Consider the following 18,739-nt stretch of genomic DNA (forward strand, 5'->3'; position numbering starts at 1 on the left):
TGTTCACGAAAATCTAAAACATGTTGGGATATGTATTTAATGCAGGTTTTTTTTTTTTTCATGTGTGTCAACATTTCAATGATGAATGAAACAAAATTTGAAAACCAGTGTTTGCCAGGGAGAACTATAAAGACATGGAAAGCAGGGAAAATGTCATCCAACATACAACCCAGGGCTGTGAACTTACTCTGTGTAAGTTAGTGCACATCTATTTCTGACATGTTATATGCAAGTTAACATAATCTTATATTCCAAATAAACAATGAGAAACATGGACATTTCCAGTAAAGAGGATTAAATGACCTTTCCAGGATAGTGAGTGTAAAATATCGAAGGTATTAAAAAAAACAAATAGTTGGCACCTAGGGAAATTGGAATATTTAAAAATACGCCTTGAAGAGCTAAATGACCTTTACTTTTTCAAAGTAAATATAAAATGCTCACCTGCGTCCAGATTACACATTTATCTATTGAGAGAGTTTGATTTGAGTTAGTCAAGCATTTACAGCGCGGGCATTTGACTTGCCAACACTCATAGCATTAAAATAAAAGGGAGTTTTCCCGGGAAGATTTTATCTGTATAGCTAGCGCCCCGGGAGAAACATAAATGGAAATTCGCTGTGATATAGTACTTGGAGCTAAAACACAAAGCAACCACCACCTTCACTTGCAAAACAGCTTTGCAGTTAAAAGCTTTAGTTTCCCCCTTTTCTCTAATTTGGCCGGGGAATTAGGGGTTTCTATCAGGCTTAACAGCTATTGTGGTGCTTCTATCTTCTTAACAGCATATTCTAACAATCAGGTAATTAGAGGCACTTCTCTGGTACTTCTATTCTAGGGGAGTAGACTGTTTAATAAGCATTTAATCTCTCATGCCATAAAATGATCATTCCTCATTTCTATGCTAAACTAAATCATGCCTGCTCAATAACCAGAAAGAAAAGTTAGCCTGGCCGGCATGGCTATGAGGTTGAGCATTGACCTATGAACCAGGAGGTCACAGTTCTATTCTTGATAAGGGCACATGCCTGGGTTGCGGGCCGGATCCCCAGAGTGGGGGCTGTGCCAGAGGCAGCCAATCAATGGTTCTCTCTCATCACTGATGTCCTATCTCTTGCTCCCTCTCCCTTCCTCTCTGAAACCAATAAAAATATGTTTTATTAAAAAGTTAAAACTTTAAGAAATTATTATAAATACTTTATTTCCCTTTGCCTTCTTGGGAAAGAATCTCTATAGAGCTTGAGAAGCTCTCCGTTATCCAGGGTCTTGCTTTCTCTAGGCTAGGGTTTTATTTCAAAGCCCTTTTGGTACAGACCATTAGTGGAAATACCCACATGATTTAGATCATTTGGAAATTCCTCATCTTAAATTCTTCAACGGAGGCTATTTTTATTGCATTCAAAGCAAGGTTATCAACGTGAAAAATAGATATAAAAATAGTAGCAGCGGCCATTATTGGGTAAAGGTAGGTAATGGAATGGAAGCAGTTTTAGTGGTAACTTGAAAGGGGGTGAGTTTGACCTCAAATCCCATCAAAAGGGTAGCAGGGTCTCACTGGTATTTCAAGTCTACATTATCACTTTTTATGTGAGCTTGATTTTTTTGTTGAAAATAATTGATATTACTTCTCGAAGAGTTTTAAGCCACTAAGACTTTTAGAGGAAAAGCGATGGTATTTGCATAATATGTGCGGTTTTAAAAATGTATAAGGAAGTGTAAGAACCTGGTCTTTAAAGTGCAGCTATTAAAACCCCATGCTTTTTAAAGCAGAAAATTAAATATAATCTGTTATAGTTTTTGACTTGCTGCAGCAGCCATGGCATCCTTAATGGAGAAAGAATGGAGGGGAAAAAAGAAAGAATGGATCCCAGCACAAAGTAGCAGCAATGCCAGCTGGCTTATCTGAGAGCTGCCAAATGAATGCTGAAGGAATCTGCTTCAAATCCCGCAAGGTTATATCACAAAACTAATGCAACTCTGCACGGTTCAGGAGGATGTAATTCAAATTAAGGAAAGACATCTCTATGGCTTCATAACCAGTGTCCTGCTCAATGGACTCCTGTGTTAAAGACCATTTTATACGGAAGGACAATTCGGCCTCTGATCTCAGATCAATTTTCTCTAGCCTGGCAACCCATCCCTGCTCACTTCTCCACTAGAATATAATCAAACATATTGTCCCTTGGGTAAAATATTGCCAGAGAGGATGAGGGAGCTTCCTGAAATAGAGAAATCCTCCCCTCCAGGTCCTATTTTATGTCAAACAAACAAACAAATAAGTAAGTAAGTAAGTAAGTAAATAATAAATAAATAAATAAATAAATAAAATCACACACACACACACACACACACACACACACACACAGGACAAGATACTGTGAGAGGAAGCTCAAAGGCAATACCCTTAGCCACACTTATGCACAGAGTTCTGAGACTTGAATAGGCAAAAGTGGTACCCTGTGGGTTATTTGGATTTAAATGACCCTACATTTGTCCAGAAAGATTCCCCCAAAAGCCAGACATGCAAATCACAGCAAATTAAAACATTCTTTCATAGTTTGTGAAAAAATGTGCACATTGACTGACTCCAGAATTCTACTTTAAAAGTTTGTCTGAAGAAAATAATGTATGATGTAGGTGAAAGACCAGAGAAATGTAGATGTCATCGATAAAAAATTTGGTTAAAAATTTAATATATTCAGACAATGGAATATGCAAATATCATCAACAAACTTTTCAAAGAATGTTTATGAATTTGAGGAATGGTTATGTTATTTTAAAGGAGGAAAATAAGTTAATAAATCATATATACCCTGTTTCCCCGAAAATAAGACATCTTCCAAAAATAAGACCTAGCGCATGGAAAGATAAGACATCCCCTGAAAATAAGACCTAGTGCAACTTTGGGAGAAAAATTAATATAAGACACTGTCTTATTTTCGGGGAAACGCAATAGCAAATAATCCCATATTTGCAAAATATTCTATGTGGATTATTTTAAAATTTAATATAACATTTCGCAAGTGCTGTATTGACCCAGTTTTGAAAGCATGGCTAAAAACTCAATGCTCATTGTGGGAAGTTTGCCAAGTCTACACTCCGACACCCTCCCCCTTATCAGGCTCGACGCTCCTGGGTCACATGCACACATCTAACTAACTGCAAGAGGCCCCAGATGCCAAATATCTAGGATGGCCTCTTGTTAGGTCAGCAGAACTATTCAAAAGGATACTATTGTAATTAGCTACTTATTAATAATAGGAAAGGGGCAAGGGGGAAGCCACACATTATAGTGACCACTCCCCATAGATCACTGGGGAAATGGATACATGCACAAGGAATAAAGATCATTGGCTACAATGGACAGGGACAGTGCAAACCCTCGAAAATTTAGGAATACATAATCCCCTAAACCCATGGTCGGCAAACCGGCTTGCAAGCCACATGCGGCTCTTAGGCCCCTTGAGTGTGGCTCTTCCACAAAATACCACGGCCTGGGCAAGTCTATTTTGAAGAAGTGGCCTTAGAAGAAGTTTAAGTTTAAAAAATTTGGCTCTCAAAGAGATTTCAATCATAGTACTGTTGACATTTGGCTCTGTTGACTAATGAGTTTGCAGACCACTGCCCTAAACAAAGAAGCTTGCTTCCTTGGTGCTCTTGGCTTTGGCTCTCTTGACTTTCTTGGCTTCCTTGCCTTTGCCTGTTTCCTCCATAGCCATGTGCACCCACATGTAATAGACTGATGGATTGCAATTGGGAACAAGGACTAAGAGCTGGACGGAACCCGGCTCCAATATGGAGTGACATTTCTGGACACTGCCTTTGATTCTACCTCTGAGGAAGCCACTGCTATATTTGTTCAATGGGAAATGAGAACTTGGAAACTCAGGCACTTAATTTCACAGAAATAAAGCTTTCTACACTACCTTATCCTCCCATGAGGGCCTCTGAAAATTCTTATTTCAGGTGTTCCCCAAGAATCCCCCTTCCACAGTTAACAAAAATAATAAATTGACATGAAATCTAAGAAACATATCAAAGTTGGCCCAGTATGCCATTCATAAGCTGACTCCTGCATTTCCAACAGGCCATTACCCTTTCCCCAGGTACAACCGCCTGTGTGGCCTTGCCTGGCAGCCTTTCACCCACTGACAGAGCTGTAATCAATAAACAATTCTGCTTTTCATTTCTGTGTAGAGGTAATTTACTATGTCCCACCATCATCAGAAATCAACAACTGTTAAAATACAGCTCTTACCTTATAATTTATAAAGATGAAGGGAGATAATGTATATGATTTCCTTAGCACAATACCTATCATGTAGGTTGAGTTGCCCCCATTCCTACTTTTTTTTTTTTTTATGCTTTGAGGAACACTTCTTCAAGATATAAGATAGAAGACCTTCGTGATACTACGGGGAACAGAATTGGAAAACAAAAATCTTGGCCTTTCAATTCACCATTTAGAAAAATATTGATTGGAGAGAAACAATGCTTATCTTCCCCCCCCCAATCCCACTTTGCAATCTTTAAAAATCCTTAGATGTTAAGAAGGAAGACCTAAGATAAAGAAGAAAATGACATATTGTGGTGGATTTCCTTGAATAAAATCTGATTCTATCCATAGAAATGTAATTTTGTCTTGCACCCTCCCTCAGGTTAAATTTAGAAATGCCAATAGTTAGTCACATGAATGTAGAGAAGGAGCCACACAAAATTTTACTTGCCCTTGGATTGGATGTAACAGGGTAGATGTATCAGCCTGGTGAGCTTCAGGTATTATGGGGAAGCATATCTTAATGTTTCCTCTAGAAAGGTCTGGGATTTGCAAGAGAGTCTATAGATGCTGGTCACATTAAGGGCATATGACAGTGGAATTTGCATTAGGTCAAATGACAGAATACTAGGTGGGAAAGTAGACATCTCAGTGGAAGACAGAGTAAAAGAATGACCATTACAAACCATCAGATCTATAGAGAATATCCTAACACATACCATCATAGATTTGGCTAAGGGCTAGACAGTACCCTTCAATGTCATAATGCTACATTAGCAATGTCTCAGAAAAATTATATTCACTCAATATCTATGTGCTCCACAGCTCCCTTGGACCTGGGCAGGACCAAGTGACTAGTTTTTACCAATGAACTATGAGCAGAAGAGATATGTATTTTCTGGGCTGTCGCAGTAAAAAGTCTTTGTTCAAACTCCCTAATATTATACTTGCTTCTCTGTTTTGGCAATCATAGAGGTAACATGTTGAGATAGATGAGACACAAGATAAAGGTAATCTGGTCTCCTAAGGTATCATTTGAGATAAAGCAGTTTGACGCACCACAGAAATTAGCTTTTAAATGATAAGCCAAGGATATTTCCCAGTTATTTATCATGGCTACAGAATCTTGTAAATGTTTACCAATATAGGCCTCCAGAATGAAAAGTAACCCCTGATAGGAAATGATGGGGAAACTTTAAATTGGCTGAGTATATTTTGAATTAATTCTGAACATTTTTTAATTGGTCACTTTATGTTTTCTACTTCTAGATAAAATGGAAATTTGTGAAAGACACTAAGGAAATTAAATGTATTATGTAACTGAGTTTAAATGTATAAGGAAAAACCATACCTCCTATACCATTATTAATATTATAGACATATACAGTTGACCCTTGAAGAAATAGGAGCTTAGGAATGGTGAACCCCCATGAGATTGAAAATTTGCTTATAAATTTTGACACCTTCTCCCCCCCAAACAAAAAAAACACAAAAAATCTTAACTTATCTCTTGGTATCCATGGGGGTTTGGTTCAGGACCTGCTGAGGATATCAAAATCTACAATGCTTGAATCCCTTGTATACAAAGATATAGATCAATACATACATTTGATTCTCCATGTCCTCGAACTCCCAACTGTATGTGTTAAACAGAAAAGTTATTTATTAGAAAACAAATTAGTGTAAAAATATTTTGATATCACATGGCTTTATGTCCCAGTGATGTCACTTTTTGGGTGGCTTTGGATAAGCTTTTTTTTTTTTTTAATCTTTCTAATATTTTACTTTTCTCATTTATGAAAAGAGAAAACTAATGTGACATAAGGTTGTAGGGAACATTAAATTGAGACAATAAGCATAAAGTTCTTAACAGAGGATCATACATATAGGGAGTCTTTAATCAATACCTATTACTATTTTAATATGGTTATTATTGTAATAGCTGGAAATCCACACTAATATAATAACTTTGCATATAGTTAAAGTCAAGATGATTTAATAATTCCCTGTATTACATGGAAGACAACGATATAAGAAAGAATTTAAAGTAACTAGAATGAAAAATTAAGGATTTATCTTCAAGATATTGTAGGCTATGTTTATGCCTCTTGCAATAGGAACTGGTGAGCAGCTAACAGAGTATGTATTTAAAGCTAGGAATCTTTATTTTACTGTTTCTAAAAGAGGCAGAAAACATGGACTATATTATTTTGTAGAACAGTCTACTCATCTTGGAATTATAAGTAAGTAGAAACAGGTTTGCAAGATGGGTAGTTTTCTTTTAAAAATCTATGGGTAACCTGCCAGAGCAGGAATTTCAATTTTCACATCTCATGTGTACCATGTGGTTTATAATCTCCTGATTGCGATCTTGTAGTGAACTGTGCTGTTTATGGCTCTAAAAGTCCTATCTGGGTGTCAGTCCTCTGTTTCTAATCTTAAGATGGTTGTCTGGTGGCTTTGATCCCCAAGGCTCCTCATGCAGCCTGATAGCACTGTGAAGGGAAATACAATTAGCTAACCATGCACCTGTTCAGTTTAGAATTTTATGAGTGTAACTTATAATATGATTGACATCTTGGGGCTTGTAATCCTTAAAATAGAAATTCTATATGAATTTCTGAAACATAAATATATGTAAATATTTTGTGGAATATATTCTCTCTCTCTTTATAATATATAAACCTTTCCAAAGAGCTTAAAAAAGTTAAACAATTGTGAATTGTGAATTCACAAATCTTAGAAGAGAATACTTTGAATTTTTACATTCATTTTATTTTTAACCATCTATTCTATTGTATACCTCACAGCTTCTTCATAATCATTTTCCTCTTATCATCATCATTTTAATTGAAATTTGGATATTGTTCCAGGATCATATTATTTTATTTAAGCATTTCCAACATTGTATCCTATAGTCATGTATCATGTAATAAACTCTAGACAATTTATCAATTTGTTTATAATTTAAGTACTTCATGAGAGGTTTGACTTCTGTTATCAGTAATGTCAATTAAAAATATTGCTAAAGATTAGCATATTGGTATACTATAGTCTCTGAAATATGTAGGAGCCCAGTGGTTCTTTTACAGAACAGATTTATAAGACCCTGAGAAAAGGACACAACCAGTAGACCATATAGTAATTTTATAGAGAGGAGGGAGGGAAAAAGTGGAAAGGAGAAAGAGAGAAATAGTAACATGAGAGAGACACATTGATTAGTTTCCTCCCTCACACACCTGGCTGGGGCTGGGATCAAACCTGCAACCCAGGGAGTGCCCTTGACTGGGAATATAACCCAAAAACTCTTCTGTGCGAGGGCTGATGCTCTAATGGCCGAGTTACACCAGCCAGGGCTCTACATAATTATTTTAAAAATATTTTTACTCGTGATTATGTTAAAATTTTCTTTCTTTAATGAAATAAACCTGACTATCCGTCATAAGTGAGCTTCTGTTGGGTAGTTCGAGAAGCTGAAGTGAAGTGTTCAGTAGTATCAGAAGAACATTTGTCAAGGATCTAATGAAGGCCACTGGTACTTTTAAAATAAGTCAGTGTGTTAGCATAAAGCATGCTTCTATCAGACTAAAGTTCTTTTTTTTTTTTTAGCAGAGGGATAAAGAGAAATGTTAATTAGAGGAAGAAATATATTTCTTTATCAGAAGATAAAGTTTTGAGGGTGAGAACCACCTCTTGGTAATGGTCACATAATTATAGATTTGTCTTATTTTTCTTATCTGGATGACTAGGATTATTCCAACAAAAATTGTATAGTAAGTCAAATGAACCAACATATGCAGAATGAGTTTATACCTGATAAAGCAGTATTAATTAGTGAGTCCTACGACTGCTGTGAAATAACATGGTGCTATTGGAAATGTCACCTGTGCCTGAAAGCATTAGAAACACAAGTGATTTCTTCCTCTTCCTCAATTCATCAACGGCTTAAAATACAGAGCGCTTTGACATATGTTACTGTGAATACTATGAAATGTTCTCAGATAAATGGGCCCAAACATCTAAGGGAGAGAATGTGTGCATGTCCATGCAAATAGCAGGCAGTGTGATCAACAGGCTCTTTAGTACTAATACCTGATCTTTAATGCCAATACCAATATTGCTGAAAAACAGTTGCTATCCACTGACTCAGTTGATACCATATATAATCAAATAACCATTCCGAACAGTAATATATTCCTAAATGAGAAGTTATTGAAAACTTAAAGTTCTTATTGTGTGGAAGTATGAAGGGGTAAGAAACAGTATTAAAAATAAGAAAATTGGAATAAGAAGGTGCTGAGAGATCTTGTTCATGTCATCAATGTCTCTGAAATCACTCCCACACATGTCTGTGGGCTTGTCTCAAGTCACCAGTCACCAGTTACCAAATAGTGACAGACTCATAGATAGAGAGCAGCTTGACAGCTCAAGAGGGTGTGGGGGAGGGCTGGAAGGGAGAGGGATTAAGCAAAAAGAAAAAAATAAATAAATCATGGAAGGGATAACAGCGTGGTACCTGTGGGGTTAGAGAGGTGTGGGTGGGTAGAGGAGGGTGTAAGGGAGATAAATGGTGATAAAAAAATAAATTAATTTTTATTTAATAAAAATAAAATAGAGGTTTAACCCTGAAAAAAGAGAAAAAAATTAATGGATTTTGGATACAACCTACCCAATATTTGTTGTTTTATTTTTTTAAATTTCTAAAGAAACAAACCAACCACAGTTAATTAAGCATCCAGATGAGTAGTCTATACACATCCGTAAGCATTTGCACTGGGTGGTAAAAACATATGGAATGTATCACATTTCAAACAACCAGAGGGTTCCTGGGAATAATGAATGAGATTCATAACTATGAACAAAAATACGCTCATCACACATCTTCAGATTATTAAACCAGAACAAACCTTCCTCTCCCCAATTGTTTTTTCTTAGAACAAATTTCTGACACTGAAGAGAAAATTTGTTTCATATTTTATTGAATTTCATTTATATTAAATTAAAAATATATTTCTGACAGATTCATGTAACAAAAAAGCAGAACAGTTTTCAAATTGTTCAGCTGGGATGATCAGTACGGAATGAGGCAAAGCAGGTCGCATTCTATAATTGCCTTGAACAGGTACAATTCTTTCCCAAGAGCCTAAAAAGGATCCTTGAGAACTAACTGAGAAGCCTAATTACAGAAATGTAAAAGACAGTGTGTCTCTCATTTTCAAATAACAACAGAAGTAGGGAGAAGAGGAAAACAAGGGGGGTGAAGGGTTACAGAAGAAAAAAGATTAAGGGAAATTATACTAAAAATATACCTAACATTAAAAAAGTTAGTATGAGTTAAGTGCATAATCCTTCATAGACAAAATAGAAAAAAAATCAAAATAACATTTTACAACACACAATTGTCATATCCTATTGTGTAAGCGAGCACAGAGGTTGAACGTGTCACAATAGTGCTGAACACAGAATCACAAGTAATGTCAAAATTATAACTTCCAACCAAAAGAAACAATCACAAGCTGGTTACTTATATACAAATCAACCCTAAGGACAATTATGTTCCAAATGAAGAAGTCCACAAAAGAAAGTCAAAGCGACATTATTCTTATTTACAAATGCAACTAGCCATGTCTTTAACAAGCTATAAAAATACTATTCACATTTTCAAACATACAGTAGTATTTTTTGTTTAGTTCCAAAGGCAGCTAACTTTGAACACTGGGGTTTAAATGAAACACTGATGGCTTACCAACTAGGTGTTGTTGCACCCTGTCCTTTGAAGGAACTTCATCAGAGAGAGGGCTTGCTTTCTCTTTACATGTGAAGAACATGAGGAAATGAATACAAACGTATAAAATGCCTTAAGCCTCTGTCTTTTTGGTAGCGTCTCCCATGAATACCTGAACTGATCTTAGTCATTATGTTGATATGTGTATGAGATGAGTGTCTGAGAGAAGATACAACAGGACTTTTTTGTGTGTGTGCTATGAATTGCCTTACAGATTGGTCTCATTTTCATTTGATCATGTTACCATGGTGCTCAAGAAAGACATGAACCACCAGTCGTACCGTGAGACAATGCGGTTTTGACATGCAGCGATGCAAGTCCCTGCAGCTCCTCACAACATGAGATGTAGACGCAACAGCCAGTGAGATGTGCATTCAAAGTTAGCTGCCCCTGCACAGCTGCTCTGCTTAGTAATCGACCCATTTAACAGCAGTACCCATGTATGCTACATATGTCAAAGTACCTTGCTTGAAAAGAACAGCTCACGTATTTACATTGAGAAAATAACTTTCGTAGCTGATTACTGTATAATCCCGAAAGGGTTCTTGGAGTGCTATGGTGCAGACCCTCCACTCCCTCTTCCCAGCCCCTGAGAGATCCAGAAATATACAGGAAAACGACTTCCACGCGAGGGAAAAAAAGCACAACCCTTCCTCAACAGAAAAATCTGGAAATGGAATCCGAAAATCATGTTATGTCAATATATAGGATGTATGATTTGCTTTCCTTCAAAAGGCTACAGGCTGGGGCAAACGTCACACAGCAGGGGTAAAAACAGCAGTCAAGGCAAAGTGGCTTGGGCCAGTTAGACTATCGCCTACACAGGTATGAGACGTTGTTTTCTTTCATTTGTGTAGCTGTACAAATATAACCATGCCTCATATGGGTCAAACTCATTAGAGTCTTGAAAGAAAAAATGTCCTTGGAGAGCATAAGCAGAGGAAGAATGGCAACCTCGCAGACAACGTGACTTTCCATTACAGTGAAATTGCACTCATTACATATTTCTTAGATGGATGCATAAACTAACAAAAGATTACGGGAGATTCTCAAAGCTGAATAGCCTTTCCCTTTTAGGATACTAAGACTTCATTTGTGTGTGTGGGGGGAGAAATATAACAGCTCTACAACATTTGCCATCAGGAATAAAATAAGATGAAGTCAATAAGTTAACGTGCTGGCAAGACTAACTTCTCAGGGATATGCAAGGTTTTCGTGAAAAGATGAAATCGAAGACCCTACCCAGGGCATGTGCTCCTATGTGAGTTTCAAAATTCATCACGGGGCTGACTCGTGAGAAGGACATAGTAAAGGAATCCATCTTCATGGAAAGACACGAAGCAAAAATTAATATCACAAAGTATACTATGTGCAGTGATTTATTTGTACATAGTTCAAATCATGTCCAAATCGCTGGGGTCTTTTATGAAGAAGCCAGGCATGCCCGAGCAGAGGCTAAGTCACTATTTCACAAAGCAGGGTGTGGGCCCGCGGAGATCCACTATGGCTTAAGAGAGGAACAGCATCGAGACGACCACTCCAAACTAGAGTGGGGTGGCGGGGGGGGGGGGGGGGGGGGGGGGAGAGGGGGGAGGAGTGAAGACAATGCAGGTGGTTGTGCCAATGGGTAAGGGAAGAGGATAGTATTGTATTTTCCTCAAAGGTCCAGAGAGAAATGAGCATTTCTGTGATACCTACCAAGACAATCAATCACTTCTAAAACGGAGGGTCAAAGGGCATTTTCCAGGGAAAGCAGGAGAACACCCCTGAAATGGGGGCTTGGAGCCTTTTCAGCTCATGACCAGAGAGCATTCTCTCTGCCCAAACATCACCTGGTCGGGAAGGTGAGGCAGGGGCCCGCAAACGTGGCACAGCCTACATTTTTTACAAAATCAGGGGGATTTGAACAGAGTGTCTGAATTTTCTACTTTTTTTTTTTTTAATGGGGCCTTTTCTGTTAATGAACATAACAAAGCAGCCTGTGGTGTTAAAAGCCACTTGCCCACACAAAGACAAGGTTTTCCTGACCCAACAAGGTGCCCACAACAGCTTTACGGTTGTAACTGTAGAGACAACTGCAGAGACATCATGGGATTAGAATATTGTATTAATTCTACCCAGAAATATAAAACCTGGCCCCACTGAAATATCTGTAATAGTAAGGCCTCCACTGATCTCAGTATTTTAAATTATGCCCAATCTATCTCTCTAGTGCTATTCTTTCTTAAGCAAATGGCAATTAGAAGACATGAATCTGCCTTTATGTATAGACATGGTTTCAAGGCAGTCCTTCAAAATTCCATATACACCAGAGGCACAGCAGAATTCTGTCCATAGTATCTATAGGAGTGAATTTATCTGATGATTTTTTTTTAACAACTAGCTGCTTACACACCTGGATTTCTGGTTTGCTGTATTACAATAATCAGTCTAATAATTGGAGTTCAAAATAATGGAGAAACAGCAGTTGGAAATGGTTTTAGCATTTCTTCATTAGAATATTGTTAACTAATTCCTGTTTGTTTTAGGAAATGGAGGTATCAAGGAAAAAGAAAGGACATGTCACAAATTAAATGTTTTGTTTGCTTGGTAAATGGCACCGCTCATTCTTTGTCTCTGCCTAAGGCAACAGAACATTTACATTTCCCGGACTTCATTCGGAGACCTCTCACTTCAAGTCATATTAACATGTTTGCCTGTTAAACTCTTCAAGGTGGTGCTTGCAAAACACATTTTAACAATGTCTCTTTACACTTAGTACCTTTTTAAAAAGGTAAAGGAGTAAGGGTATGAGAAAAAAAAAAGTGTAGTTCTTTAAAGCCGTTTTACACGTGGAACCAGCTCTCTACATGCCTACTTTCAGATATACCTAACAAACAGCAATTTTAAGGGGTAAACTTATCTTTTACTTTGCAAAATCCATCCTACACTCTCATATCCTGCATTTTATTTTGTTACATTGTATTGTGTGGTTAATTTTCTATCTTAATGTATCAATACTTAATAATATTAAAATCATTTAATGTCTGATGACCTAACTAAATCTACACCTTACAGCATTTTCACGGCCTGCCCAGTTATATACATGCTTTCGTGATCACCCTTCCTAGTACCTTATGAACTACATACACTAGTTAAATAATCAACATTTATAGATGGATGGAGAATTCAAGTTTTAAATAAAGGTTAGATAGCTAGAAAAAACTTGTATTTACATCCTTCCCTGTCGGGCTTAAAGAATTAAATTTTTCTTGTTACTTTCGACACTTCCAGAAGCACACCGATAGTCCCTCTCACTTTAGATAGCAGACCTCACAGTCCTTTAGGGTCTGTCCTTGGCATTGGGCATAGTCCTGACCTTCATGCCATGTCCAGCCTTTAGAAGCTATTAGCACACATTATAACATGTCTTAGAAGGATACTCTTTCTTCTCTGAAGCTACAGATACTCATTCTTCTTGATATACTAAGAGAGAGTCCCTTGTTTTTACTTTGCATCTTTTAATATAATAGGAGTATTTCCTTTTTTTTAATGCTATTTCAAAATTATTACTTAAGAGCTCTCATCCTAACCTGTGCCACTAACATTTGGAAAACCAACCGCTGCTCAGCAGCCCAAGCACTTCCGCATGGTGCGGGGTACTTTGTGGTTCTCTGTCTACCCTGGTTTACAGAACATCTTTCCTCACCTGTCTAAGCACTTCTTTCAACAACCTTTCCATTATACTGCTTTTCATACTTGAAAATAGGATTCCCTAAAGTAGGTATAAACTACAAAACTGGGTGATTTAAAAAATATAGTTTGTGCAACTTTATTAGTCATTTTCTTCAAATTTACTGAATTGATTCTGCATATTAGCACGGATACATCTAGCCTCAGGAACATGATATTCCAATGCACCGTTCAGGCTCTGATTGGCATTGGAACATTACGCTCCACTGGGCTCACCAACTTATTCTTTGGAACAAATGAAATTTTTCTTCTCCTTCTCATCCACTCTGAAATATGTTTTCCAAGGGGAACAAGTATCTAACAAAAGGAAAACCCTAAAACATCTGAAATCAAGTATGTGCTACACAAAGCACTCAAAAGGAACAAGGGCGTGGAGCCCTCATTAAACATTTTAGGTTCTACTCACATCTATCTCCAGTTATTAGTGGAAGATTACTTGATGTCCAAGGGTCTCATGTTCTTAGGATGAAGATTACACTCACTGGATACATTTCTATTACCTTAAGAGTAAAAAAAATATATCGTTCTATCCTTCCACAAAATAAATGATTGTGCTTTCCATATCACAAAAAAACAACATATAAATACTGTAAATCAAAAGAAAAAAATCAAGCTCTAGTATTCAACAAGCGTGCTGTCAATGCCAAGTTGGTATAGATTTATCCAGAAGTTGGAGGTTTATATTTAAATTTTGATAAGTACTGAAGTGAGGTCCCCTTTTCCTGGAGATTCCTCTGAATGGGTGAGAGTGCTCTAAGCTGTTATTCTTGGAAAATTTATGGCTGAACTTTTCCAGAAAGGATCTCAGAAATCCCTTCCTTGCTTTTCCTCACGCTTTTAGCTTACCTCTCTTTTCATAACGTAGAACAAAACTGATCCGAATGCCTCCAACATTCTTGGCCAAAGACCAACATCGACTGCTGATGTAATGATCAAGTTAGAATCCAGGCAGGCCAACAGGCCAGTGATGCAACATCCTTCTAGACCGGTTTGTGCTTAGATGATAGCATTGAAACTATCCTATTCGTATATTTCAGTAACTTGTAGGATCTTTCATTTGTGTCTCAAATGAATTCACTAGAGATCTTTTAACTAACAGCTGATTTTATGACGACTACTCACAAAAAGTTCATGCAATCTTATTCTTTAAATTTATTAAGAAATTCAAGTGTCATCCCAAATATATCTAGACTAAAATGTTTAAGTTAGGTACAATATTACATTTATCTCAGTATTTACCCCATAACACAGTGCTTTTAATAGACTCTAAATAAATATTAATTGAAAAAAAATAAGTTGAAGGTATTAATGGATTTACATTTTCAAAATAAGCAGAGACCTATATATATTTTTTCTTTTGCATCCCCCCTCCCCTCCCAAACTCTCTGTTTTAACATTGGAGATTTTTAGTCTAATTGTTTCTTATAATAAAGTCAAATTGGATCCCACAATGCCAACATTAGAAAAAAATTAAATCTAAATGACTTGGGATGGATTTTCCTAGAAAAGAGACATATCCAATTCTCCTGATAACTGACCTGAGGTTCCCTTTTCTGGAGACTCATTCCTACCAACTGTACCCATTACTCATCTTAACGCAGCAGTGTTCTCGTGAAACAATATATAATAAAGATGGTCCTAGAACTAGGATGCTGTGTTTGAGGAAAGGAGTTATTATATAAAGTATCAAAAGATTAGTATGTGGAATATTAAAATAATCACATGAGAATATTCTTCAGGTTTATTTACAAGTTTTGACCCAAGGACCTATCTCTAAGCTGTGAATGCTTGTCTTTCTTTTTTGTTATACCAATTTATGTGCAAAGAGTTACCTTCCCTTTATTATAAATAGAGTCTCATACTAGAAATTCCATGGGATTCAAGCCCATCCTTGCTTGCATTTCTTAATTTCCAATATATCAATACAAAATGGACAACTTTCCTTGCGTAGCAAATGTGATATCACGTGTACATCACGTGCCGTCCCTGTCACCATAATCCCTGGGTACTGTTCCAAAGTCCTCATTTGCTTGGTTTGGTATTTCCACAGTCTTTCTTTCTTTAAGCACTTTTTTAAAAAATGTACTTAAAGTAGCTATTTTGCTGGTTGCTTCCATATTGCTTCATTCAAAATCCAAAATGGAGTTCAGAAAGAGAACAAATAAAATTAGAGTTTAAGTGCAAACTACATTTCTGAGTATCTGCCAGGTAGACATACCCAATCCAGTGTGTTTCTTCCAGTTCAATGGATTCCCCATGGGATCACCCCTGAAAATATCAGTAGTTTTCATAAACCACACAGAACTGTCTCTTAGTTTCCTTCTTTTTTTCTTTTTCTTTTTTTTTTTTTTAACAATTACCAACTGCCTATCAAGTACTGTCATTTATATAGGAGAAGAACACATTGAAAGATGAAAATGAATGGGGTTGGTGGTACATGTTCAATAGTGTAAAACTCAAAAGCGAGATTTGATGCTATATTTGACTAACATTTTGGCCTCTCTTTCTAATTTTAAAAAGACAATATCTTTTAAATAGTGGCCATTCCACTTCCTTTCCTAAATTCTGCCAATTTATATCAATGTAAAAAAAAAATTGCAATTAGAAATTAAAGCCAAAAATAGGGGAGAAAGTAGCAATATGAAGGACTAAAGCAAAGCAAAAACAAAAAGGAAAATAATAAATAAGAACACAAGAAAGCCCTCCAAACGTAATTAAATTATAACTCTGAATGTAGATTCAGAAATGGAAGCTAAGTTAGCCACTCTTGCTTGTCAGGATAGAAACAGTGAGAGAAAGCAATTGGGATTCTCCATGTGTTATATTACACGTTATAGAAAAGGTTATCTTTTTTCTTATTCTAATGGAAAGGTTATTTGGGCTTTCAGGGATGCTGAAACTGGTACACAGCAGTTCCTGTAGACAGGAACAGATAGCATGGGTCTTTGAAGACTCTGCATTTCAAAAAAGATAGAAAGAAATTTGAAAAAAAAGAAAAAAAATTGGAACACTAGTTTGACAGCCGGCAGTATTGCCTTGCATGTGCTGGTTCTGTCTCCTGACCAGCCCATGCAGAGAAATGAAGAAACAGTGTGGTCTTTCCTGTCTTTCTCTTTCAGTCCTTCCTTCTCATGTTCAAGTTAGATAAGCACATAACTAGCTTCGCATCTCTACAGCTTCCCCTGGGAAGTTGCAAAACGACTGGCCTTGGGAGAAGGGAGGCCGTAAGAGAAAGAGCAGTGGCAGGACATTGGGGTGGGCATGTCTTTCCGCCTTGAAACCACTGCTGAGTCTACACCACAGTATTCCGGTGTCTGTAGGGCGGAGGAGGCAGCACAGTGCCTGGCTTCAACGAGAACTCAGAGAGGTATTCGGGATTCTCTGCCACGATGGGCCGGATCCGTCCATTCTGCTTATAAAAATACTTTGTGCTGTACTCCTGCAGGTAGTCTGGGTGCTGGAAGGTGCTCCGCGGGGGCAGGCTGTGGTTCCAGTAGTCAGGGTTGTCGAACGCTTTCTTGGCCTTCTCCGGCCCAGACAGTCCGGTGCTCTTCAGGTACTCGGCGTTCCCCAACGTGTTGGCGAAGGTGTTGAGGTACAGCGGCTCGTTCACGTACTCCTCCTCTGCCTTGGGCGGGCCAGTGGAAGCATTGTGATATTCGGGGTTATCCAGAGCTTGAACGTCTCCGTTTTTTCTCCGAGAAACAAAGGGGTTCTCCTCTACAGGGTTCAGATATTCTGACGGGATACGAAAATATCAGTTAACATCTACTGCCTGGAAAAGGTTAATCAGAGCAAGGTTATATAGAACAGTTAGCTTCTTTGTTCAGAACAGGAAAGCCATGAATTCTTATAAAAGTATTTTATTGATTATGATTGTCATTAAAATAAATGGATCAAAAAATGGCAAGGACAAGACAAGACACCTGCAGGGCTGGTATCAGTGTTTTCTGTCACCTAGATTGTTCTTTTTCTGTCTAATTGCATTTGTTTCTCTCACATATGGGGCCAGTTATCCAAACATATGTTGGAAGATAAGATAACCTATAAGGACTAAATAGCCTCTAAATATGGAGAAATCAAAATATTTTAAAGAATATTGAAAAATCAAAGTATCTATAGCCAATTCTACTCCAAGATCAATAGATGAAGTGAGAGAATAGCATTTTTAGCAAGTGAGGTTTAGTGTGGTGCCTATATAGTAACAAGGATTTGATTATAGATGTTCTCCAGAAAACTTTCTTCATAGGAAGAGAACCATCTAAAAAATAAAAAACAACAACAATTCAACTCCTAAAACAAATCTGGTAGACATCTAACATGCTTTTTAAGTGACTTGCTTGCCAATACCTATGCTTCATGATAAAGTATAACATTTTTCCTGTGGCTAAAGATAATCACAAAATAGAAAACTATTAGTTTGAATCATATAAAATATCCCTATTTTGTAGGTTGGAAATGATCCATTAGTGGCTATTTTGTGTGATTTAATCTAATAAATTATCTAAAATAGGTACTAGCCCAGAATTTTTTTAAATGCTCTTAATTAATGTCGTTCTCAAGTTTAATTTCTCTATATTATGACTATATATATATATATATATATATATATATATATAGACATGTATTCAAATATACAGACCATGTTTTTGCCTTGACTTTTAGTATATACATAAAAATGACACGAGCTATTCTTACTTTACTAAAATGTGAACATTCTGAAATAAACTCTCTATCCCCCATACTTAGTTTGACATGTAGAGAAAAAAGTCTCATCCACTCAGGGTTTTTTCCCCCTGGATATAGGCGTACTCGATGTACTTAAGTTTTTAGCATCATGTGCAAGTTAAAAGATGGTAATGAATATCTATCATCATATACTACATGAACTACAGTTCAATAACTACAAGGTACTCTCATTTCATCCTGCATCAATCCTGTGGAAA

At 37.0% G+C, this 18,739-nt stretch overlaps 1 protein-coding gene across 1 annotated transcript in view; it reads right to left on the minus strand.

Moving 5' to 3' along the window:
- Positions 1-9,248: 9,248 nt before the first annotated feature.
- Positions 9,249-18,739, minus strand: part of ERBB4 (erb-b2 receptor tyrosine kinase 4) — an 823,165-nt gene continuing 813,674 nt past the window's right edge. The window contains exon 28 of the mRNA XM_084891653.1: positions 9,249-17,531. Coding sequence (XP_084747779.1) covers positions 17,086-17,531 — 446 coding nt within the window. The 3' untranslated portion in view covers positions 9,249-17,085. The remainder of the gene's footprint in view (positions 17,532-18,739) is intronic.

This window comes from Pipistrellus hanaki (genome assembly GCF_964339955.1).
Source record: "Pipistrellus hanaki genome assembly, chromosome: 8".
In the NCBI taxonomy this organism is placed as follows: Eukaryota; Metazoa; Chordata; class Mammalia; order Chiroptera; family Vespertilionidae; genus Pipistrellus; species Pipistrellus hanaki.